Genomic DNA, 25,603 nt, shown 5'->3' with positions numbered 1-25,603 from the left:
ATCGGCCAATTTCATATATGTATATAGTATACGATACGGTATAAATGGCGGAATCTCGCGAACAATGCGAAGATGCGCTCGGACGTCGCACACACGTAGTTACGGGAAGAGTGAAAAAAAAAAAACAAAAAAAAAAAAAAAAGCCGGACCAACAAATCTAACCTCATCGGAAAGTTTGAAGTTTCTTCTGTTTTTTTTATTTGATTTTTGATTTTTTATTTTTTAAATATTTTCGAGGCGTTCGTCGAGATTGGTACTCGCCGACCCCTTGGCGAATCGACGCTCTAATTTCCGGGCAGCTATTTTTCGACGCGCGGCATTCCAAGGGTGAGAATCGAACGACCTGTACGTATAGCGTCAAAGAGCTCCTTTTTCCCATGGCCGAAGTTCAGCCTTAGAAAACCTTCTAAATTCGGTCCTTTTATCCGAATCCGATCGGTAAGTTATAGCCTAATAAAAAAAAAAACCTGTCAAACAAATTTTGACCAGCTCCGTAGACGACGCAGTGTGCCGTGGGGCGCGAAGCGAGAAGCTCGAAATACAAAAAGGGGTGGTTTTCGGTAGCTTGTTCGTAACCTCGGCGTTTTTTTTTTTTTTTTTTTTTGTCTGAGTTTTTTGGAGTTTTTTTTTTTTTTGATTTTCCTCTCTCCTCTTTTTCATCCGATTCATCGGAAGCTGGCGATGCCGAGATGTGTTGCGGTAATGGATAGCGTTCTATCAAGGTCAATGTAAGGTCGGTATACGAACCACGTGCGGCGGCGGCGGCCGTCAGCAGAAGCAATGCCAGAAGAGGAAAAGAGAAAAATATGGTGGAAAAGTCGCGCGTTAGATTGCCCAATAAAATGCCTATATTTTATTATTGATATACAGCCTGTTCTTTCTTTCTTTTTTCGTTTCGTTTTTTTTTTTTCACTCTCTTCTCCACCCCGATGTAAAAATATATCGTATGTGGTAAAAATTATGTTATACCGATTGAGAGGCAGTGCTCCGAAGTCTACCCAGGTTTTTTTCCCCTTCTCCCTTATTTCCCGTATACATAGCTATACGCCGAACCGCATAAAACACGTACATATATATATACACGGAATATATTTACCGTTCTTCAATAACCCCACCACCCGGAAAATGTATACCTATATATATGCTATACGTCGTCCGTATAGCCCTTTTCCTTATATTGATTGCAGTAAATATTCCCTCATGTGTCGGACGACTTGTAGGTTTTTCTTATTCTTTTCGTTTTTCCATTTTATTTCTCGTAGATAAGTACATATATAAGAAAAGTATCGAGAATTATTTCTCAATAAAAAAAACAAAGAACAAAAAAAAAACAGGAAAAGAAAAAAATTTTTATCTATCAAGTTTACGTACCCAAGGCGTCAGCGAACTTGATGTATATTATATTATATAAAAAATTCTTTTACGAACGTCTTTTTTTATGTCGAATGATGGATGTACTTTGTCGTATATACATATATATTTTACGCGTAGATACGTAAATATATCCTGTTTTATTCACTTTGTACGTACTCCGTCCGATTTTGACAATGTTAATAACGTTATTTGTTTTTATTTTCGGATATTTTTCAGGTAGCGCTTACATCGTTAGGTGGAGTGCGCCGCAGCTGATGGTAGTCGCCGTTCAGTACATCCTCACCGGTCCTTACATGCCACCTTACATACCACACAACGCTAATTAACCGTTCGAAAAGTGAGAGAAAAATTATCAACTGTCGTAGGTAATGAGAGAAAGTAAAACCGCCCTGAGTCATTTCGTCGTTAATTTAAAAAAAAAAACAAAAAAAAACAAAAAAAAAAAAGAAACCCCGAGATTCTTCGAAGTTAGAGAAAAATCCTTTCGCAAGGAAGGAAACAGAACAGGAGATAACATCCCGTTGGAGATGATAAAGGTACGTACCACATTTTCATCGTCTTCATCTTCGTCTGTAATACTGTCATCCGAATGTACAAAAAAAAAACAGAAACAGAAAAAAAAAACAAAAAAAAAAGCATGAAAAGAATCGTTTAGCTGTAAGGGTATACGAGATGTTCATGGTGTTCGAATGCGTTGACAGGATATGCATACATATAACTTACGTATTATACTGAATTGAAAAAAGGAGAGTTGTTGATCGAAGCTCCGTAGTTCCGTTGGTTAATTCGCGAATTATAAACGAGAGGGGGAGTCCGAAGAAGAAGTGACGGGAAAACAGGGGAGAGAAACTCCGTGAGTCGCGAGTGCTAGGATGCCGCGCAAGAAAATAGCCCGCTTCACGTTATAATTGTGAAGCGGGTACACGCTGGTAGCTTTCCGGAGCATTTTGTGCCCTCTCCATCCCGTTCGAACTGCCGAAGAACCAACACGGCTAATCGCTCGTCTCTAATACGCAGATGAAATGGCTGATCGTTAATCGTTATTAAGCGACCCGTACACCCCCCTTCCCGTCGTACGCGAACTGTATCGCGAGCACACGTCAGAAATTAACGTAACCGTGGAAATATTTTTTTAATCCACACCGATCGCTTGTTTTCCTCTGACCCGCGGTTACGGTTGCTTATACGTATACGTCGTTTTGCGCACTTTTTTACATCTAAGCGGGCGTAAATTGAGGGCGGGAGAGATCGATACGACGGGTAAAGACTCTCTCCGTTTGATCCAACGATATACAACGAATGTTCGAAAAGATATTATCGCCGATACGGGGGGGGCGGTAAAACGGCGATACACGTGGGTCGGTGGGGTGGGGGTAGGGGGTGGGGGGATGAAGCGAAGTTTTAAGCTCGTCCCGCGCGATTCGATCGCCGTTCTCGTCCCTTATTGTTACACGTTATTTCCCGAATTAAAACCCTCGTGTCAGCTGGCCTTTTAAAATTCATGAACAGGCGCGAGAATTTCTTCATTTATTTACTATTTTCCATTATCTCTCCGTAATGTTAACCGTCCGACAATCGTACCCCCCCGTCCTCCGCTCGATGTACTTGAAGAAACGACAGAAAATTTTGAAACTTTTTTTCCAAGCGTATCACGAATCGGGATTTTTAGTAGGGGGTTTGAAGGTCGTCAGGGAGTGCGATGTACCTCGTACCGCGAATACGTGTACGTAGTACGTAGGTATAAATACATATATATATATATATGTATATATACATATTATACGTATACGTGCACGTTAAGCGAGGCGCGAGTCGAGGGGGTGGTGGAGGTGGGTACCGCACAGTCCGTGGTAATCGAAGCGTGATGAGAGATACTGGCTCGTGACGTCATTAGATCATTTTACGGGCTCACGTACGTGTGTAATGTTACACACGTACGGGTATTAAGGGTTGAATCGTGTGAAGTCGTGTCGTTTAAAATTAGCAAAATTACGACACTTAACGTCTCCGGGAAAATTAGTCCGCTAGCCGTATTACGAAAGATTGTCATTGTATACCTAATCAAGCCCGATCCTACGTAGAGAGGCGCCCGTAGCCGCGAAGGAAAAGTAGAAAATAAGAGATAACGATCCGCGTAATTGGACCGGACTAAAACTAGGGGGGGGTTTTGTTCAAAAATGCGATAAAATCCAGACTTACGGACGGACTCCGCGATATCGAGGCCCCTTTGAATCGGGAGATTGTCGTGCGTAACGCTCGCGTCATTTCAAGTCGGGGACGATTACGTGTACGGGCGGCGATACGGTGTACAATACAGACTCGACTTTAGTCGGACGGCGAGCCCTTACAAGTGAATTTTGTTGTGTCGGGAAACCCCCGTAATTATTCACATCAGTTTCACGTTTAAGCAACGCGCATTAATCATCGCTTGTATCACGTACACCGCGCGGTATCGCAACGGGAACCCCTTGCGGTAACGGTGACGTTTATTCGCTCGCGCTTCCAAGTACGAATTACGTGTAATAATTGTATGTGAAAGAAAATTTTCATATCAAAATGACAAGAATAATTAACCCCCGAAAATTCAAACACCGCCGCGATTCATCTCCGATGTGTGGGGATACGCGTGCTCGCGGCTCGCTCCGCGAAATCTCGACCCGATTTCTCCCTCGCTCTTGTTCCCCGAGAGGGGGTTCGGGACACCGTAAACAGAGTGCCGGACGTTTCGCAACAATAACAATTATGACGACAACGACGACAAATATACCGACCAAAAGTTGACGTTTTCATTTCTAAACCCCCTGGCACTTTTTTACCTTTTTTTTACCGTCGTTTTACTACCCATTAGAATATCGTAAAAACAAACGAAAGGAAAGCGGACAAAAAAAAAGAGGAGAACGCGATTATCGCGCGATGAATTCCGATGAAAATTACATGAAATCTAAATGATATCGTCGAGCGAAAATGACGAGCCGCACGATGATCATCATCCCCTCGGGTACGAATGTGTGGGGGGGGGGGGGGGGTCGATGTGTATCGCGTCGTCGTTGTTGTCAAGTGTTTATATCGTGGGCTTTTTGCTGGCTGGTTGAACGTCGGTAGTCGTTTGTAACGATCTGCAGTGACATATAGTGAGAGAGAGAGAGAGAGGGGTGGCTGCTTGCAGATTTATTATTGTCGGCATTCGCGAGCCGGTGGTTCAAGCGAACGTCAGACATTTTATTTGCGGGTTAGCATAGTGGCGGTAGGATATCCGAGCGATGACAACCGGTTTGATATTGTCCCTGCGAGCTATTCGTGATATAGTTATACGAAAGCGATGCATAATGGCGACTGGGTGAGTGCACAGTGCAGCTTATAGGGTTGGTATAAATTACCAGGGATGTGAACGAGGGCGGGCGGTTGGAAGGGGGCGGGGGAGGGGGAGGGGGAGGGGTGGTAAATCCCGCCCGCGATCATTAATTGCTCGATTGATATAACGTCCTCAATGAATCCGTGCGGACGAAGACAGCGGTTCTCATTTTCGAATCGTCAAAAATATAACGTGTGTAACGCGCGAACGTTGAAAATCTCGTCTGGATTAAAATTCAAAATTTTCGAATTTCGATTCGGCGAAGCTCATCGATATAATTCGCCGAATTATTTCACGAGTTCGATTAATTTGTACCGTTATACGGGAAACCGTATACGAAATTATTCGGCTAATTCTGCAACAATTAACTGCGAACGTATTCGTTGCCGCGAACTGTAAACTGCGGGGATGGAAAACCGAAAAATTAGCGATTCTCGTTTTCGGCGTGTACTTCAAAATTAATTAATTAATGGTTGGAAAACTATTTCGAGCGAGTGGTATAATTTCTCTGGTTTTTTTTTTTTTTTTTATATCTCCAATCGCTCGGTTCTTGGGAAAAAACGAGTTATGAATTTCACGATCACGTATACTGTCAATATATTCGACACGAACATCGGGCGGTGTTTGAATTTATTACATATAGATTTGATGAATGAGCGAAACGTAAAAACAAAAAAAAATTATCATTCTATCGTAAGGAATTTCGAAGACAAAAAAGAAGGAAGAATCAGGAAAACCAAAGCCAAAACGAAAACAAGTTGAAAGTATTATCACGTATTTTATAAAGTATATATAATAATATACGATATTACGTATAATAATATTCTATAAAATAAAAATATAATAAAGACATTGCTTTTATTTTCTGTTCATTGGTATTTGTTTCGTATCGTTTTATTTATTTATTTTATTTTTTTTCAATTTTCAAGAAAGATTAAATAAATAATCGATTGCTGAATAATTATAAATAAGCTATGGAATAAGCATATGTACATCAATTTGAATCGATTTGTTGATTCAACTATAAATCACCAACCTAATTGGCTTCATAAAATTTTGAAAGAGAGAATAAGTAGATAAATAAAAAAAAATTATTATTATTATTATTCTCATATTGTTATAATAAAATCAATTTTCGGTGCTCAATGAAAAAAAATGAAGATGAAAAAAATTAATCAAACTACGTTAATTATAATAGTGTGTGTATAGGTTTTATAATATAGCATATTCATGTATGTAATATTTGTCGACGTCATTCCGAAAAGGCAGAAAAAGAAAAAAAGAAACGAAAAACCAAACGATTGGAAAAAAAAAAAAAAGGAAGAAAAGAAGAAGAGGATACAGGTGCAGGAAGAACTGAGAGAAGAGTATATGAAATAAAGTAAAAACCAAATTGTAAATAATTCAATGTAATTTTATTGTATATTGTTCAAGTTGATTCGATGAGAACACAACGATGAATCGAGTAAATAAATAAATATAAGATATAATGTACTAAATATATGATGTTACTGCAGGCAAATTGTAAATTAAGAAAGAAAATGATGAGAGCAATTGGTGATGAGCATAAATTACATAAGATATGATATTGTGTGTATCCATATTATAACGAGAATCGAAAGATGGGAGAAAAATAAGAGAAGAAAAAAAAATGAAGAAGCGAACGAACAATGATGACGATCAAAAAATTAACGTGTTTCATCGACAAGTAATAATTACAGATATAAAAATAATAACGATCATAGTGATAAGAACGACTAACGATAATTAATTCGAGAACGACGATGGTAACCTTAAGATTTTTAGAATGCAAATCATGAGGAGATAGTGGAGAAAAAAAAACGAAACCAAAAACATCGTAATTATTGTATGTTTTCTATTTATATCCGAAATTTGAAATTTCATGAAAATCGCAGTGTTCATTTCGCTTCGTAAATGCATGTGTGTACATTATTATGATACTTTAATTATGGATCTATAGGTGAATAATAATAACGATATACATATAACTTCATACATATTGCGCGAACTGTAAATAAACAAACTTAAACCAAAAATCTTTTAGGAGAAGTGCCAAAGGAAGGGAAAAATAATAAAAATAATTAATAATATTAAAAATAAGAAACCGAAAAATTGAATATTGAAAATGTGAAGACGGCCGTAAAATAAAAAAAAAAAAAAACCGTAAAATTACGTATAATTTTATTGAAGAACAAAAAGTGATTGATATAAAATATAAATATACCTAATTAATTAGTGAACGCGTAATTATAAAATTGTCTAAAGATAAATGCATATACCATACGATATGGGGTTGAAGGGTTATATACATTAATGTACATACGTTAGCGTATTGAATAATAATTATTAGGAGAAAAAAAGAAAAATAATAGATAGAGAAATTATGATATTATTGTTTATTGATTGTAATCATCATGAATCTTCACCTGTAATCTTACAGAATTACAATATCATCGGTTTCGCTTACAATTCGTTGTTCGGCGTTAACATATGTATAATTATTATCGTTACATATATCATTTGTCGTTACACGTATAATTATAACGGATAATTTGATTACTTCCAATTACGATATAATTTGTTATTCGCGAACAGTATTCAATTATTCGAAAAATTAAGCGAGCAATGCTTTCGGTGTAGTGGTGATTGAAGAAAAAAGAAATAAAAAACCCCAAATTCTAGTCAATATCTATATTCTACTTACAATTAAATTGAATTGTTTTTGAATCGAAACAATTTGAGAAAAAAATTACATTTCATCAAAAAATGCGCAAAATAAAATTATATAAAAACTAATCAATATAAATTACCTAAAGTTGAAGTAAAAATTAGAAAAAAAAAAATTATACAATATTTATATGTATATATATACATACATTGATCGAATAATAAATCGTAGTTATAATATTGTACCATGAATGTCTCGTATTCGTAAAAAAATATATAATAAATGTTAACATTATTAAGTACAATTAAGTAAACCTTGGTAAACTGATAATAATAACGATAAATGATAATAGATAATTTTGATTTTAATGTTATTATTAATAACAATAATAACAATAACAACAACAACAACAACAACAACAATATTGATAATAATAATAATAACAATAATAATAATGTTTGAATATATATATATAGGTATATTATACACGCGTGTATGTGTTTTTATTCGTTGTAGAAAATATACCCTTTACTTCATTTCTTTTTTTTTCGTTACATCTTGTTTTGGTTTCCGAAAACAAGGGATGAAAAATTGTGCTAAAAATTTATGCAAGAGACAGTTTTACTACAGATTATATGTATATTAAACACATATATATATATACGTTACACACATGTTATATTATACGCTTTTAATGTATCATGTAAATAATAATAATAATAATACCATAGTATAATAGTTAATTGATGAAAAAAAAAAAATTCAAAAAATAATGAATAAATAAAAACAGAATACATGAACAATATACAAATAATTATATTTGTCGTTACATCGCGTTATATGTATACACACATGCGTACAATTGAGTGGAATGAAATGAATGAGATATGGGTAAGATTTATTATTATTATTATTGTATACACGTGTAATAATTTATGCGTACACACGGTATGTAATTCAGATATTATTGTTATAATAATAGAAGGAAAGAAAAAAGAAAAAAAAATAACGAACAGAAAAAAGAAAATCAATAACCTGCAAAATTTCATCAGCTCCATATTATTACAAATACATATACGTATAAAGTATGTACAATCTACAAGAGTACGGATATACTATAGCGATCATTATATTTCATAATATATGCGATTAATTGATTCTTTGGTTTCTCTCATTCGGTAATACGTCGATTATTATCGTTCATTATCTCTTTCGTCTACTGATCAATGCGATCAATTTATACATATATTGGTTGCGCGAGAATTTTCGACAAACGCATCGACCATACACGTTTCGACTTTACGTATGATCTCTATCGTAAGCTGGATTAATTGGATTAAATTTTCCAGCTCCAATTATTGTCAGATGAGAAAAAAAAAAAAAAAAAATTCACCTTCTGTTTTATTTATTTTTAATGATTTTCAGATACCAATATAATATACGATTATGCGGAAAACAAAAGGGGCGATGAGTTGGTAGAGTGAAATTAATACGAATGAAAGAGAGAGATAATAAAAGATCCGTAGAAGCGAATTAGTTTCTCAGCGAAATAATAAGATCGAAAGGAAAAAATATGGAAAGAAGAGGGGCGAAAAAAATGTAAAATAAATAAAAAAAAAAATGGAGGGAAAAGAGAATTCATGTCAGCGCATAATGTGCGCGGGCTACCCGCGGAGGTTGATCGGTATAAAAATAATAAGTGCGAAGTACGGGGGTTGAAAGGTAGCAGGTGGGTTTGAGGTGTGATCGGCACGCTGACTATGCATAAGGATACGCGTGCAAAGAAAGGAAAGCAAAAGGACGAAAGAAAGAGGAGGAAGAGGATATTTGGTGTGTTGGCTGTGGTGGTGGCAGGATTTCATATAAATGATAATGTCGCAAGCTCGACGAAGACGATGTGCTCTTTTTTCACCACCCTTCCGCCCCCTCCTCCCCCGCCCCTCTGTTTCTCCTTTTATTCATTTTCACCTTTATCCCGTGTAACCCATCGCCACCTACGCGTAGCGTATCACGTGTATCCGTGTGTAATATGCATTATACATATGTGCACTTGGTCATATACGTATATAAAATTTTCGTTTGGAAATAAAATGTGCTAGGGGATAGGGGGAGGTGAAGGAAAAAAAAAAAAAAAAAAAAAAAAAAACCTGGAGAAGCAGAGTTCAAAGGAATTACAAATTTTACGGAAGCGGCGGTACAGCTCCCACGATTCGATATACTACATATATCCCTGGAAACTAAAAGTAGGAAGTGGAATTACACACGGTCCAGCCTTCGATCCGATGGAATGTCCGGTATCGTTCGACGATGCATAATTTTTTTATTCCCCCATTGATTACCTCGATGAAAAGTTGTTCTTTTGTTTGTTTTTTTTTTTGTTTAGAAAAAATTTGCAGCAGGATTTTCGGCCGATAGTTTAATTTTTTGACGCTTGCGCCCAAGTGAATCGCGCATCGACGTCGACGGATTTAAATAAGAGATATACTCCGGATGGTGGAGGAGAGATGGGCCGGGGATAAAAAATGAAAAATAAGAGAAGTACGAAGGGAGGAAAAAGGTACTCGATAAATATTGACTGAAGAAATATATTCTCCCATCTATTTCCTTTTCTCTCCCCGTACAATACACTGCCGTATTTCACCGTTTTTTCCACGCGTGTGTCGCTGCAGAGACTCTGGAAGAAGGAGAGAAAGGAACGGAGAGGGGGACGCGTGACACGCGAGGATAATCCTCGTCAAAAAACGGAAGCACGGTAGGTATCCGGTTCCTCAATAACATATTTATCAGGGATCACGCGTGTATATAAGATGCTTCGACCTGTATACGTACATGCAAATACATATACCTATAATTCCATGTACCTGGCCACTTTCCACGTGCCACCAGCCATTCCTGGATTCTTTCGCTCTCGAAACGTGATAAGACCGAGGAGATCGCAACTTTTCCTATTCGTGTACAAGGTTTTACATCCCTCAGGTTATCGGATCAACGATCACTCCGGATATCAATTTTTACCGAAAGTGCGTTCGACGAGGTATGTGTAAACGCGAAAAATGCGACGTCGTACGAAAAAAATGCTCAGAAATCTTCTTCCACCTCATAACTACGCCGACATTTTTATTTCGCCCCACAACAAACCGCGCGCCCGGGACTATCTGACTCCAGCTAACAATAAGCTCGGACTCCCTCGTAGACCGAGGAATTCGAATATTTCGACCCATGCATGAATTGCGACGAATCGAAGTGGGTCTACGACTGAAACCAATCGATATGTCTTGATTATTCTGCTCTCACCAGCGAATAATTGATGATTACTCGATCGATTGCACGAGTAAATGATTTTGGCTTTTAGATTTGGATTTCGGAGCTGATTATACGTGAGATTACTCTTGAAAAACCAGGAAAAAATTCGATTTTTGAGCAAAAAATAAATCATTGTTTTAATTGGGTTTAATATGCTTTTTTTTACGTATTCTGACCTAAGGAATCCGAATCTGGAAGAAAAATTGGTCTATCTCTAAAATTGACCGAGTTATCGCCAATTTTCAGCTTTTGGGGGTCAAAAATAAAAAATTTATTTTTTATACTATCTTGGTGTAATTTGAGCTCAGAAATCCGAATCTGGAAGAACAATTGATCTATCTGCGAAAATGACCGAGTTATCCTCATTTTTTCGCGATTTTTGGCATAAATTTGAGGATATCTCAAAGGGAAAAAATCGTAGCTCAATTTGGACGACGGATTCTTGTTCCTGAGGTCAAAATACATGAAAAATGTGTCATACGATCAATTTTTAAAAATAAAAATTTTCGGCCAAAATTTGAAAAAATCGTAAGGGGTACCCCTTGGAAAAATCTCAAATTTCGGTCAAAAATTATTATTCTCAAAAATTGATCGTATGGCATTTTTCTTATGAATTAGCTGGAGTCAGGTAGTCACGGGCGCGCGGTTTGTTGTGGGGCGTCGTCGCCTCTGCTCAGCCCCCAAGGTGACGTCTCACAACAAAGCTGGCTACGCTGACTCCAGCAAAGCTCGACAAACCCCCGAAAATTTCTACTGGAAGAGTTCGCAAACGATAAGTTCATCGTCGCTGCATAATTATATGATTCATCAGAGGATCTCTCGACTCGTTTCGTCCAAACGCACGTGAACCAGATTCAACGGATCCCGATGTTCACGAGGTATTGGAGGCGACCGTGTTTCGGGATCCGGCGAAAGCGACGGTGGCGGTAACAGGCGGAGTGGCTGCAACGCCGTTATAAGCTGCATAGGCAGTATCGCGAGCCCCTGGCTCTCCTATTGTGGAAAGCTAATGACTTCAGGGACCTCCAGAGTCCAGAAGCCCTACGCTCCCGAGCCGCTACCACCTAACACGCCCTACAGCAACGGCAGATCCCATTTCTGGTAGGGGGTTCGTTTATTAACTAACTGTACAGCGCAACGTTAAGGTTGGTGTGCAACTACATAGGAAAGCCTGCACCGCGTGCCGTTGCCGCGTTGCACAACCAAAATTAACTGATCCTTGTCAGGCAAAACGTTACACAATATGTTACATTACAGCGCGTATACTTATTCATACGTAAATATGTGAGCGTAACACCGTTCGCCTTCTATACACGTATACAATTTATTCCTCCATTCTATGCGTATAATCGGATATAACAATATCCTAGAACACTGCCGGATGAATTTCAGTGGAGCGAGAGGAGACGGAACCCGCGCAGCTTTTTGATTCGGGAAATCGTTGCCTTTCGTTTATTTGTGTCTTACTCTTTCTTTTATTTTTTTTTTCTTTCGTCTTCTTCTTTTTCGTTGTGTGTTCTTTTTTTTTTTTTTTTTGTTTTATAGCGCGTTATTTTTCAGCTTTTTCCAGCAACGCTTGAGAATTAAATCGCTCGAGTTATTCAAAAGCTCAATTAAGGGATTAACTTAACGGTCGAGATAACCCGCGTGCTACAGAAAGAGTTGTGTGTATATTTATATGTATATATATATATATTTAAAACGTGCACGTCTATCACTGTACAGGTAATATATATATATATATATACATACACATGTACACACGAAAGCTCTGTACATAGTACGTTTTATGTACTTAAAATCTCGTCTGTACATAGTATACCAAACATCTGCAAGCGTGGGAAAATTGACAGATGAAAAAGCACAGAAAAATCCTGAGGAATATAGCGTACATATATATATATATGTATTTACCTCTACATACCTACGTGGGAATCACAAGGGTATGTATTTTATGTATCATACATATTTACCCACGGATAACTTCGATTTACATTCAAATATTAACCCAATTATAATTATCTCGTTCAATCATCGATCGATAATTATTATTTTATTTTATGTCTTTTTTTTTTCTTTTTTCACTCATCTCGCTGTCAACGAAACGCGAATTTAGTTATACGCGGCAAGAAGACTAAAAACAAAAGAACAAAAAAAAAAAAAAAAAATGTCTGTATACGTACACCTATACGTACACGTCGCAAAGGAAAAAGTTACGGGTTTTAATGAGATTTTTTTGTTACGTGGTCAGATATACTCGTCGTTGTATTTTCATCCCACCTCCCCCCCTCCCCCCACCGCTGCCCCCATAATTATTTTGTCGTCGTTGATGAAAGAAAAAAGAAATTCCATTACGATAGGAGACGGTGAGACATTTACAAAGTTTTATGCAAGGTGTTGTCGTATTTATCTGGCTTGTGACTTTATTAAAGGTAAGGCCATAGGTATGTATTGCAAATGTGTATATACCCCGTGGCGTTGTCCGGCCGGTATTAACGTAGAGTGCCGCACGTGCAACAACGTCCGAACACCGAGGTCCAATTATACCACTGTACGTCAGTAATGACCGCAATAATTAAAGCGACAATGATCGAGCGACGTTGTGTTACGCGACTCGCGGAATTACGGGGAATACGGGATCCCCGTTGCGTTATACCCGTCCTGCGTACCGCATATATATATATATATATGGATAAAATATATATACGTGTGCAGTTCACGAGGCAGAAACAACTGTTGAAACGCGCGAATCGAGCTACAGGGGATTCCAAAACTTTCGAATCATATTATATGTGTGTGTATATATATATATATATATATATATGTATGTGCAACGGAGAGCCGCTGACTTACGACCGGGGGACTTAGAACCGCTATACCGAACCCGACGCGCCACCCCGCTAGCTCCTTCTCGCTGTGGTTTGTTTTTATCAATAGTTAATTCTCAATTTACATCCCCTTTAAATATTCATATATCACCGCGTGTGTGTATATAAACTGCGCTCGAAAGTATCTATATATATATATATATATATATATATATATATATATATATATATATATATATGTAAGCGGAGGAAAATATTCAAAAGCCCGCACGTCGGGGTGGCAGCCAAGAGGCTCAATTCTCCTCACACTGCATATACAGTCCCGTGGGGCGTGTACGGTTTCGACGTCGCGTCCCGAGAATCGAATCAACGCGATACCCGTCGAATTAGTATTCTCAGTTTTCTTTTTTTTTTTTTTTTTCCTTTTTTATTTTTCTCCTCATCTCGTTCCGATTTCTTCTCCTTTTTTTTTTTTTCTCCACCGCCGATGAGTTCATTGAAAATATAGTCTTTTAAAAATTTATGAGATCGTCGTCTTTTCGTTTCCATTTTTCTAATGAATATTCGTCGCGCGAGCAAATACACGTGGATTCCACCCGCTGTACCGCTACCGCAGCTTTATTTCCGCGAAGACAGACGCAGGCTACGTCTTTTTTTTTCTTCTGCTACTTCTCGCTCCTCTTTGCTCGTGTCCTTGAAGAATTTTATAGTAGTCGGTGTCGCGGCGGGGATCAAGGGGTTGTATACGTTTGATCGTTCGATGTCCCGATCTCGGGGGTGCGATATAAACCGCGATTAAATTGTAAAATAAAAATGTTAGCTGCGCGAGTCGGGCGGTACCGTATAAGGTTGGCGGTGGTGGGTGGGTGGGTGGTGGTGGGTAAGTGGTGCGAGGGCATAGCGCGGCGTGGAATGGCATGGATGAGCCATCGCTCAGGGGTTAAGGATCCCCTGGGTGTAATGGGAGGTAGTAGTAAGACACCCGAGATCTACGGCCCGTAACCCTCCGAAACCCGGAGAATTCCTATCCCTCCGATGGCTGCTTCTGCTTTCGCTTGAGCTGTAAGTATATTTCACCGTACACGCGTTACATACGCGTCATAAGCGAGGGGAAAAACAACCCCCCCCCCCCCCCCCCCCGAACACCGGTACGTAGAGAACGAAAAAAGAAGAAAAAAAACGAGAAAAAAAACAAAAAAAATATGAAGACAATTAGAACGGCTCCTCGGAACTCCACGTCGACTCCGGCGTTGCGACGCGTCTTCTTACGGTTAAACGGGGTGCATTCGACTATCTTGGAAAGGGAAACGCGACGCCATGTTGCATGTGAAAGGCCGCCGTAGCCAAGAGTCGGTGGAGATTATAGGCACGTATTGGCGCATCGGCCCCTCGGGCTCGAACGCCCCCCCCCCCCCCCCCCCCGCAGGGTTCGGGAAGGTGGATAGGCGAGATGAAGAGAGGAAGAGGGAAAGTGCGGCGGGGGGGGGCAGGGAGGGGGGGGGGGGGGAGATACACCCGAGGGTAGCCCTCGGCTGCTACCGGGGGTATAAATGTAATCCAGAACCCCGACGTGACGTACATTATAGTTAGGCTATCCCGAAACACGAGACTGACTTACAACTCCTACTCGATCCCGTCTTTAACTTTTAACCCCCGGGCCGCTTTTCGTGCCCCCGTTCCCCTATTTTATTTTATATATATATTTTTTTTTTCGTTCCACCGCCGTTCCACCCCTCCGGTGTCTAGATTCCCTCCGTTCGGTTGCGGGTGTATTTCTACTCGATGATTCAAGCTGTCTCGTTTGTTTGTTTGTTTGTTTGTTTGTTTTTTTTTATCGGATTTAACGGGGTCGTAATTTTCACCCGATTTTCCAACTCTGATTTCTTTGACGATCGCGTTGACCAGCGGCAAAGTTGCCGTATTATATGAATACATGTATAGGTATATATTGACATTACGGGGGCTGAAAATCACCCCCGGCCTCGTGGCCGCGGCGGCAACAATGGCGACACCGACAGCGTAGCGCCGGGGCACGAGGAAGGGGACCGCACCTCCCGTCGGTAATCCTGTGTAATTTGGTGGTAATCCCGGGGTGTGTATTCCCTATCAAAACAAACCCCTCACCTCTGCGTAGAATCACGTATTGCCTAATCCTCGTTAAGTTTATCTTAAACAGTACCGAGCGGACACCGCAGCCGCCGCCGCCGCCGCTGCCGCCGCCGCCGGAGCGGAACGGCGAGAGGTGCCGCTGGGGTGCGAATTTCGTTCGTTTGCATGCGGTTGAAACTCAATCAGAAACTCAACGTCGTAACCGTAGCGCTCGGCATCCACCGCCACCGAAACCCCCTCGACGTTATATCGGTCGATTAAATCCGAAAGCTGCAGATAGCAAAATCTTTGAGTAAACCCTACCGAAGCGATCACCCCCACCGGCCAACGTCTCCCGGTAAAAACCTTTCGTTTCGATAACTGGTCAGAGTTTACCGCGTGTGTTCCGAAAATTTTGTCGATTTTTTAGCGGGAGACCCCGATATTTTACCATCGTCAAATTTTTCACTCGTTTTTCGCTTTTTCATTTTCATTTTTTTTTTTTTTTTTTTGCCAACCGTACAATCGCAGAGGGTGGTAGAGGCGGGGTGACAAGGTTGCAGGGAGAGGCGCGGACGCTTCGGGTGTTTGATGTTTAATTTGTTGTTTCGGTTTGTTTTCGAACAAAATTTTTAATTAATTTACATCCGAAAAGTTTGAGGCATCCAGCCGCGGAGGCTCTTTCCACCGCGGATCAAGTTTTACGGTATTTCGCGGAAGCGGCGGAGCTGCTTACCACCTCGAGCTCTCCACAACGAAATGTATAACAAAACTGTCTGAGGTTTTGTTGCATTTCGACAAGATAGTCCGACAACCATGTCCGCGGAGGGTAGGAGTATCACATAGCCTCCTGAATTTTCTCGCCTCAAACGCGCTTTAAATCGAAACCGTTCCACTGCTACTGGGAAAATTTCCGAGACGATGGAAAAGCAGCTGGAAAACTTGACACTTAAAACTTAACGACCACTCGCGCCCGGGAATCCCACCAAGGAATCTTTATTAACTCCTTCAGTTTCTAGATTGCACTATACACCGCGCCGTGTTCCCGATTTTAAATTTAAATTCACAGTTTACGAGGATAGGGCGTATTTCGAAAACAGAGGAGATTGAGAAAGTGAGTTTAATGAAAAAGGTGAAAACAAAGAAACAATAAATAAATAAATAAATAAATAAGTAACGCCGAAAAGTGCTTTTTCAGGTTTCCCATTTGCCCTAGCGCTGATATTCGTACGTATACAGCGTATAATGTCGCGTTCAGGCGTTCCCCGTACGGAACAATTCCGATCCCCGGGGACTCGTGAGAAAGGGTGAAACGTGTCTGACGTGTGTGCCTATATACTAGTTCAGACGCACACCTCTTCATGAATAAAGCGTGACTAAACTGTGCCTAGAAAATTAGTGGAATGGAGATTAAACAAACAAGCGTCGAGGTAGCGGCGCTGAGCTGAGAGAAGGACCACCACCACCTAGTCGACGGTGGTAAACTGGAGACACAGGTGCCTCTTTAGCTCCTCCTAGTCGCGGTGCGGGTTGAGTGAAAGGATACCGACAACAACGACGACGACGACGAACAAACAAACGCAGGGGAGCTTGATGCGGAACTAGGTAAGAGAGAGAAAACCGATGCGGATCGACAAAAAAAAGAAAAAAAAAAAAGAAAAAAAGAAAAAGAAACTTGCCAAAATCTAAGATAATCGTTCTGTAAGTTATCGTGTAACGTTTTTTTTTTTTTTTTCCACCTTCTCCTCGAAGCTCCTTTTCCGCGATCATTTATTTGCCTTCTCTTTCGGCATGGCGGGGCTGCGGAAACGCGCGGGATGTGCGGTGGTCCCGGGTGTAGGGGTGTTACGATAACGCATAGCCCTGCATGCCGCGACATGAGGTGGATATCTTGAGCGGAGGATATTTGTGTGGGAAAAGGTGGGTGCGTGGCTTAGGGATTCGCTCTCCGAAGCTCCTCGGCTCTTGGCGGGGCTTTTTCCGGGATCCGAGCAGGGTTCCCCCCGGTAGGTATATCCCGGAGGAGAGAAGGAGGAAGAAAAGGCCCTTGCGACGGGGGCAAAGAGAACGGGATTGTGATCGCGGCGGTGCGCCGCTTATGCAGGTTGAAAGACTCTGGAAAGGCGTGAGTATAAAAAAAAGAGAAAAAAAAAAACAAAAAAAAATCGAAAAGAACAAAGCGAACGAGCCGGGGATGGGGAAAAAAATACTGAAAATGAGGGCGAATGGTATTCCTGAGGAAAAAAAATTTAAATCGCTCCGGAAGTATATTTGCGTTTCATCTCTCCTCTCGTCCGTGCAGGCACCACTCTTTTTATCGTTTCTGTTTTTCCTCTCTCTCTCTCTCTTTTCTTCGCTCTCGTATAAATTTATTTGATTTTTTGTTTGTCTGTGTTTTTTTTTTTTTTTGCATTCACTCTCATCTCTTTCTTACTTCTCGCGAGTTTTCTGTTGTTTTTTTTTTCACACGTTTATCTCGAAACTTCATAATCACCGGCTGATTAGGTCGTCGCCAAATTATACTTACCAGTGATACGGTAATTGAATTTTTACTTTCAGCTGAATCATCTCTCTTTTTCATCCCCTCGTACCGGAAATATTTCTCACTTTATTTATACGGATTCCTTGTATCCGTATAGCAGATACGGGAAGTTCAGTTACACCTTTTCTTTATCGCATTACCTTCGTCGCAGGTCGCGAAAAAAAAGGGGCAGGAAGAGGGGGGGGAGGGAGGAGGTTCGTTCGGAAAATTCAATCGTACCGGAAGCACCTTGATCATTTTCCTTTTTTTCCCCCCTTTACTTTCTGTTTCAGTTTATCTCTTCTTATTGACCTCTTCTAATTTGGCTTTCTTTGCTTTTTCCTCACCTGTGTCCATCCTTCCCTACGCTCCCCTCGTCCCCTTGTTCGCTGCGCGATGCTTTTTCTTTGTCGTCCTTCATCGAAAGTCCAAAGACGAAATTCGATAATCACGATATTCGATCCGATTTATCGTTCGAATCGAGGTTTGAATTCTTACAATTCCGGTAGGTTGAAAACATTTTTTTTTTTTTTCTCCGATTTTTCCAACACCGACGATAAAATACATTAGAAAACAAAGGGGAACGACGAGAAATATATATAGTAAAAGGAAATAAAAATAAATGAATAAATAAATGAAGCAAATAATAAAACAAAAAAAAAAAACAAATAAAAAAAAATAAAAAAAATAGAACGAAACTCGGAAAATAAAGGAATAAAAAAGCAAACTCTGTCCCGTAACTCACTTAAGGTGCAGGAGTCTGACACGGTATACCTGCAGTACGGGGTAGCTAGCTGTTGGGGGGTGTTGAAAATATTGTCCATGTCCCGAATGGGGGTCCTTCCAGATTCCGGGGACAATATTATCTCTTTTATAAACAAGATCAAAATGTCTTTCGGGGGTGTATGTTGCGGTTAAAGAGATAGCGAGCTGCGGCTGCTTTTGCCCCCACGTTTCTCTCCCGCCGCTTTACTACTCCCCTACTATCGGTGTCTTCTTGTGTATAAATGGCGAGAATAAGCGCGAAGAACGAAAGCGAAAACCAAGAACCCAAGAATCACCCCATCCGCCGAATTCCTACGGTTATATATATACCGCGTTATATACCGCGTTACCTTATATTTTCCGCGAGCTTGAGCTCCTCTTCCTCTCTCTTTTTTATCCATTTCTTTTTTTCTACTCTTATTTTTCTCCTTTTTTTTTTTTTCTTTTTTTTTATTTGTCGCGACGTTGTCCTCAGCTGGTGTTGACAGCGATTTGTCAGTTAAACTTCCCCAACCACCGCAGCCTCCGCAGCTACTATTACTCCTTAACTCCCTTTTTTTTTTCCATTTGTTTTATATCATGTTTATTCGTCTCATAAAAAAAAAAAAAACACCCCGTATATCTCTTCCTTCTTTTTTTTTACCTTATTTTATTTATTTTATTTATTTATTTGTTCGGTTTTTGTTTTTTTTTTTTGTTTTTTTTATTTTTTTCCTTTATTTCTCTCCATCCCACCGCGCGACAACGTAGCGTACAGTGCGAAACCAGTGACATGTAGCTTTAGAAGCGAGAGGGTTTCTCACGTTACGAATGTCTCTGTAGACGTTCCTCAGTTGTCGGTCGGTAGATGTATACCATCGTTTACGTGTAGATGGAACATGTAAATGTCAAGTACAGATGGTACTCGCGCGTTTCTAGTTGGACGAAATTAGTGTGTGTTTGTGTGTGTGCGCGCGCGTAGAGAGAGGGAGAGAAATAGAGAGAAGAGAGAGAGAGAGAGAGAGAGAGAGAGAGAGAGAGAGAGAGAGAGAGAGAGAGAGAGAGAGAGAGAGAGAGAGAGAGAGATATTTCGAAACGGAGTTACAGAGCGGGACAGAGGATGCAATAATTAATCATAAGCTTAGCTAATCAAAGCCACAGACGTGATATAGCCTTCTACTCAGTCCCTATCCGAGTGGCGGTACACTGCGGCTGTTTCTACTTCGCTACTGCAAATTCTACCTCAAGACCTGCTGAAACCACTATTCCAAAATACACAATAGACAATAGAGTATACAGGCGGTGGTACAACTTAGCACGCGCACACCGAATACACCCCGCCCTCTTCCCTATCATTTCGCATAGAATTCCCGGGAGCAGCTACACTGCCGTCATTTTCGCGTTTCATTGCAAATGAACCCGGTAGAAACAATTATATATCTGCTGTATACATACGGACGATGTAATGTGAAAGAATACGAATAGATACGATTCGCGATTCGCGCGAGGCTTATGAGTTTCCACTGTTGCTCGTTCGGTGTATTTTTTTTTTTCGGTAACCGGAAGAACCCTCGACGACCTCCACTTTTCGTTTCGCCGGTTTCGCTCCTCCGATTTTTACACCCCCCACCCTATTCGTAATCACATAGCTAGACGGGTATACGTATACGTGTACACGTATTTAATTTTCAGTTATACTACAAGATAAGGTAGTATAAGTTTGTGGTAGAATTGCGGCGAGGACGGTTTAAGGCAGAGGAGCGTGGTCCGCTGCAGATGTGCTTATACCAACTATATCGTAGCGTCTGAATCAGCGAAACAAACTTTCGAGCTATTCTGCAGGCCGACGCGACGTAACGCGCCTGCCGCCTGAATATAGAGACTATAGAAACAGCGAGGGAGAGAGGGAGAGAGAGAGAGAGAGAGAGGGAGGGAGGTTGAGGGGATGAGTTTCCAATAATACTACTAATTGCAAAGTTTAAATTTAATCCCAAAATCCATGCATCTAAATATCTTAGAGACGACGATCGATAGGCACACCTTCGATCATGTTTGCATATATATATATGTGTATATCAGATGTTCGGTAAAATTCGAGTCAGGTTGAGTTGGATTTCGGATGCAGTGGGCCGAGTTTTGATCGAAGTCATATCGGTTATGATTAGATCAGTCTCGATTGCCTGACGTCGGAAACCTCCGCCCGGAATAACGAATTTGTTGATTCCCATTTAATTTTTACCCTATTCAGGTCCTACAGAATTTTCGTTTCCTTCCCGACGTCATCCGTCAACGTGAAACTAACCACGCGCATACGCGTGTGAAATATTATAGAACACTCGAATGGAAGAATGCAATTTCTAGATACCGGAGCTTTCCGGTTTGCGAACGGTCTCCAATTTTACCTCGGATCTTGCGTTGCGCCCAGGTATCTATAATGTATACCATGAATTCGTGTACGGGGCGCGTTATGAATACTTTTGTAGGTGTTCCGTGGGCGCCAGAGAGGTATAATAAAACTTTGATATTGCATAGACTGAGCAATTATTTAATCGTAACCAAGCCAAGCTGCGGCGTACGACGAGGTGAATGCACACGCTGTACAGTCGGCCGTTGGCTCTGGCCGCGGCTCCCTGCAGCTTCGGCAAATCGCACCGACGCGACGCCAACAGCAACCACCACGCAGCGCTAATGAAAATCCGATCGCTGCGATCCCGCTGCATGTGTACAGCGATTCTGAAAACTATCGCACTGCAACTGCATACGCGCTAACCGTGGTATAACCATAGATATATTGTATAACGTTGTGCACACGTACACGTGCGATATTCTACGAAGTTAGTTATACACGTGGTCATGTATAATATTAATCTCTATTTGTATCGAATACGGGTGTGTATTACACACGTAGAGCGGTATTTGTTGTATCGTATGTATGTCGGAATTAGCGTAGGTGCGGGCGAAATATCGAGCGTAATCCGTCCGGTTTACGATAACGCAATTATTGCGCTTGCAAAAATTCTTCAGATTTTCACGTGCTTTTACAACGCATATATATGTATATATGTGTATGTATGTTCATATACTTGTACATTTTTTATATGTATATACACTCGTTGCAGAGGATCACGTCGTTGCGCCCGATGCGGACCCCTCTTGATAAAAGTTGTCCCGCGCGCGTTCGCTCCGCGCGAGCTTTCTCCTTCTCCTTCTCATCCTCCCCACCCCCCCGCCCCCCCTCTTTTCTACCGGGAAGAAAGTTAATTTAAGTGAAAACTCTATTTTCTGTGCCCCTTTTCCCGGAATCCTTACCCTCGTCTCTCTCCATTCTCCCTTCCTCCCTTTCGTCCTTTCTCTCCCTCTCTCTCTCTTTCTGTTTTCCTCCCTTAGTTGAGGCAAAAACTAAGTCCGTCATCCCAGTTTTCTATATGTAGGTATACTTTGTTCATATACGTATACGTCTATACCTTGTAATATAATGTGATACTTGGTTCTATTCCTTATCCAGAGAGAGGAGAGTCGAGAATGCTTCTTCCCTCGCATTCCTGTTTCCCTTAACCTTTCTCTTTCGTGTATATCTGGAGCTGGGGGGAGGGGGGGGGGGGGGGGTGCTTCATAGCTCCATCCGCAAACTGCTCGAGGAGGTGCAGGTATAATAGCGTAAAGAGTGGGAGACGAAGATTAAACGGTTCCTCTGATCCCGAAGGAACTGGAATCGCCCCCGGACTACCACAAACGCGTTACTCTTACCCCTACCTTCGCATTTTCTACCATTCTCCGAATTTACCCCCCTTTTCCTTTTATAACGATAAAATCTATGCCTACTCTTTAATCTATCCGCGATTATTAGCCGATCAACTTGATTAACTGGAGATTCGAGGCTCCGATTAATTACAGTGTACGTACACCCAAGCGATCGGGCTTGAGCGAGTTGAATTCGAGGGAGCTCAAAAATTGCGGGAAATTAATACAACGAAGAGTCGGTACGAAGGTATCCCATCCAAATGAACTTCGTGTATTGATTGTCGTAGGAAAGTTTTACGATGATCTAGCTAATTGACTAACTTCTCCTCCGATCCCGATCAATGCCAACATCTCCTTTTTCTTTTTTCAGACTTTTCTTTCGCAAAAATCTCTTCAAGGTCTGGTGGATATGAAAACAAGGCTAGCATTTTTGCGTCGAGATCATCGGATCGATCGAAAACCTTCGAAAAAATCAAGTGCAGAAGGATTCGGGGTTCGGGCACCCGTTTTTTTTTTATAATTGTTGTTTTCCCGTAAAAAATTCTTCGGCCTCCGATGTACGAGGGTGTAAATTGTAAATTCGCCCGGGGGTTTGTGGAAAAGAATAAAACTAGATGGAAGAAGATGAAGAAGTTTATAAACGCCTCCGAAATACAAAAGCAATAGACAAACGAGGGGGTTGTGAATAAATACATCATACACGGTACTACGGGATATCGTGCCTCTGGGGTATATGTGCTGTTCAGAGTCGCAAGGGGGAGGGGGGTGGCGGCGAGGTAAAATCTTTCGCTGCGGTCTATGATATGAGGGACTCTGTAATGTGTACGGTTGCGCACTGTGTGTGTATAGCGCAGAAAACGCGACGTCCTGACGTATCCAGCATTACTTATACCATATACAAGGGTTAGCTACCCTCTACATAGGTATATATGGGAACGTATATATCTAAATGGCACACACGTGAATAGAACTAACATTTACATAGCCGTGCAACGAAACGCCGGCTGAATATCAAAGCTTCGAGAGAATAGGAGCTGGGAGAAAACATTATAGGTATCTAGGTATACATGTTTAGTACGTGTCACTCCGGATTTGTGAAAATGGAGAAAAGCGAAGCAACCATCGTTCAAAAGAATCGCGGGCTATGTAGAGAGAGAGGACGCGAAATCGGCGTTCTTCGCCTTAATTTCGCACCAATCGATTCAATGGGATTAAAAGTATCGCCATGTTCTATTTTTTATCTGTTCTGTTTTTTTTTTTTTTTTTTTTTGTATCGCAGCTGTCTCGAATCCCATGCAGACGGACGTGAACGCGAAGCGGATTGAGATTTGGGTGAAGATTTTCCGTGTTATTTTCCGGCTGCAGGGACCGACTTATTTCCAGTTCTCCTATTTTCTCCACCCCCCCCCCCCCCCTCCCCCTTTCTCCTTTCCCTTCACCGTTTCTTCCGAAACTCTTCCGTTTCCTTGCGAAACGGCATATTTATCCAGCTCTCGGGACATTATGCATGCGTGAAGAAGTGTTTAATCGCAAGGAAAATCCACAACTTTTAAATCATCATCTCGAGCGTGGATATGTATGTAGGTACGTATGTACGTTACGTACGTACGTACCTACCTACCCTATGCAGCTCCGTCGTCGTGCACAACCTGCATCTTTGCAGTAGCACTTTAAACAACATTTCGTTTTGGAGAGAATTTTTTTTTTTTTTTTTTTTTTTCAATCGGTTTTACGGATTTTAATTCAAGTAATTTTTTTTTTCCATCCAAGTACTCAAGACGTTGAATCAAAAAAGCGAGGAGAGAAATGACGGTATTTTATGTCACGAGAAGGGGGTGATATTCGGTGAAAGAGAGAAAAAAAATAAAAGCAAGAATTCCAGAATCCTTCAAAGCGGTAGATCGAAGAAGTTTAGAATACCGGTCAGCGCGGTATATACGTTGAATAAATCCCCTGATCGGATTCTGCGGTATCTATACCTACATTGTAAATCCAAAGTTCTGGAAATCCAGTATAATGTCACGCAGTTTCGGAAAGGCTTACGCGAACCTTGTCCGTCCTCTGACCCTGCAAAGATGACCGACCAACCGACCGTCCAACCCTCAATGGTTCATATGGTTATGAGGTTGAAGAGCTTGGCGCAGTTGGGTGACGTGTTCCTTGTTTTTGTTCCCTTCCCCTTTTTCTCTTATTCTCTTATACCCTTTTTCCCTTATTCCACATTTACTCTTACATGTTAGCCGTTACATTTACGGTATACCTGTACACATATCATTCGCACGCGCGTCAGCATTTCGCCTTTCCTCCCGCAGCTGCACGGTTTTTACGTCTGACCATTATATCTATGGTCTGACATGCATATATGTATTTTTTCAAACTTGCTACGCCTGTTTGCTTTCGCTAACATACTTTTTTTGTACATGTCTGACGATGTAAGTACATAAGGCATATACATGCAAAACCAGAACCTGGAGAGCGTAATCCACACTTTTATGAACAATGAAATGCGAAAAATGAAGTATTTTTAAAATCGATTATAGGATTTTCTAATGTATTTGAACTCCAGGAACACCAATCCGTCAATCGAATTAAGCTACAAATTTTTTCCCATCGAGATATCCTTGATTTTTCACATTCCAAAGCGATAAATCGGCGATAACTCGATTAATTTTGTTGATAAATCAATTTTGCGAGTAGATTCGGATTCCTGGGATAAAAATATAACAGAATATCGTCCCTCCGGAAAATTCTGACTCTTAACGTTATTAAGTGGTCCGATAATGGGCACGGTTTTTAATACCCCTCAAAACATCAAAAAATTTTCAAGCTCAAAAATTAAAAAAAAAAAAAAAAAAATGGCTCGTTTGAAGTGGAATGCCCCATGGCTGAAAATCACTCTTCCGGTCAGCCAATTACAATTCGTCGACTCGAGTGTATGCATAATAAAAAAAAATTAGAAAAAT

The 25,603-nt window shown here is 40.7% G+C and overlaps 1 protein-coding gene across 6 annotated transcripts in view; it reads left to right on the top strand.

Moving 5' to 3' along the window:
* Positions 1 to 20,829, top strand: part of LOC105691085 (lachesin-like) — a 123,611-nt gene extending 102,782 nt beyond the window's left edge. For 5 of the 6 annotated variants that reach the window (XM_048657907.1, XM_048657906.1, XM_048657905.1 and 2 more), the window contains one exon: positions 1,591 to 6,093. In XM_048657907.1, the coding sequence (XP_048513864.1) occupies positions 1,591 to 1,700 (110 nt within the window). In that variant the 3' untranslated portion in view covers positions 1,701 to 6,093. Of the gene's footprint in view, positions 1 to 1,590; positions 6,094 to 20,811 lie in introns of those variants that run through there. The other variant, XR_007279243.1, reaches the window with a different exon arrangement.
* Positions 20,830 to 25,603: the final 4,774 nt, after the last annotated feature.

Source organism: Athalia rosae, chromosome 7 (genome assembly GCF_917208135.1).
Source record: "Athalia rosae chromosome 7, iyAthRosa1.1, whole genome shotgun sequence".
NCBI classification, from domain to species: domain Eukaryota; kingdom Metazoa; phylum Arthropoda; class Insecta; order Hymenoptera; family Athaliidae; genus Athalia; species Athalia rosae.
This window is presented reverse-complemented; position numbering and strand designations above follow the sequence as displayed.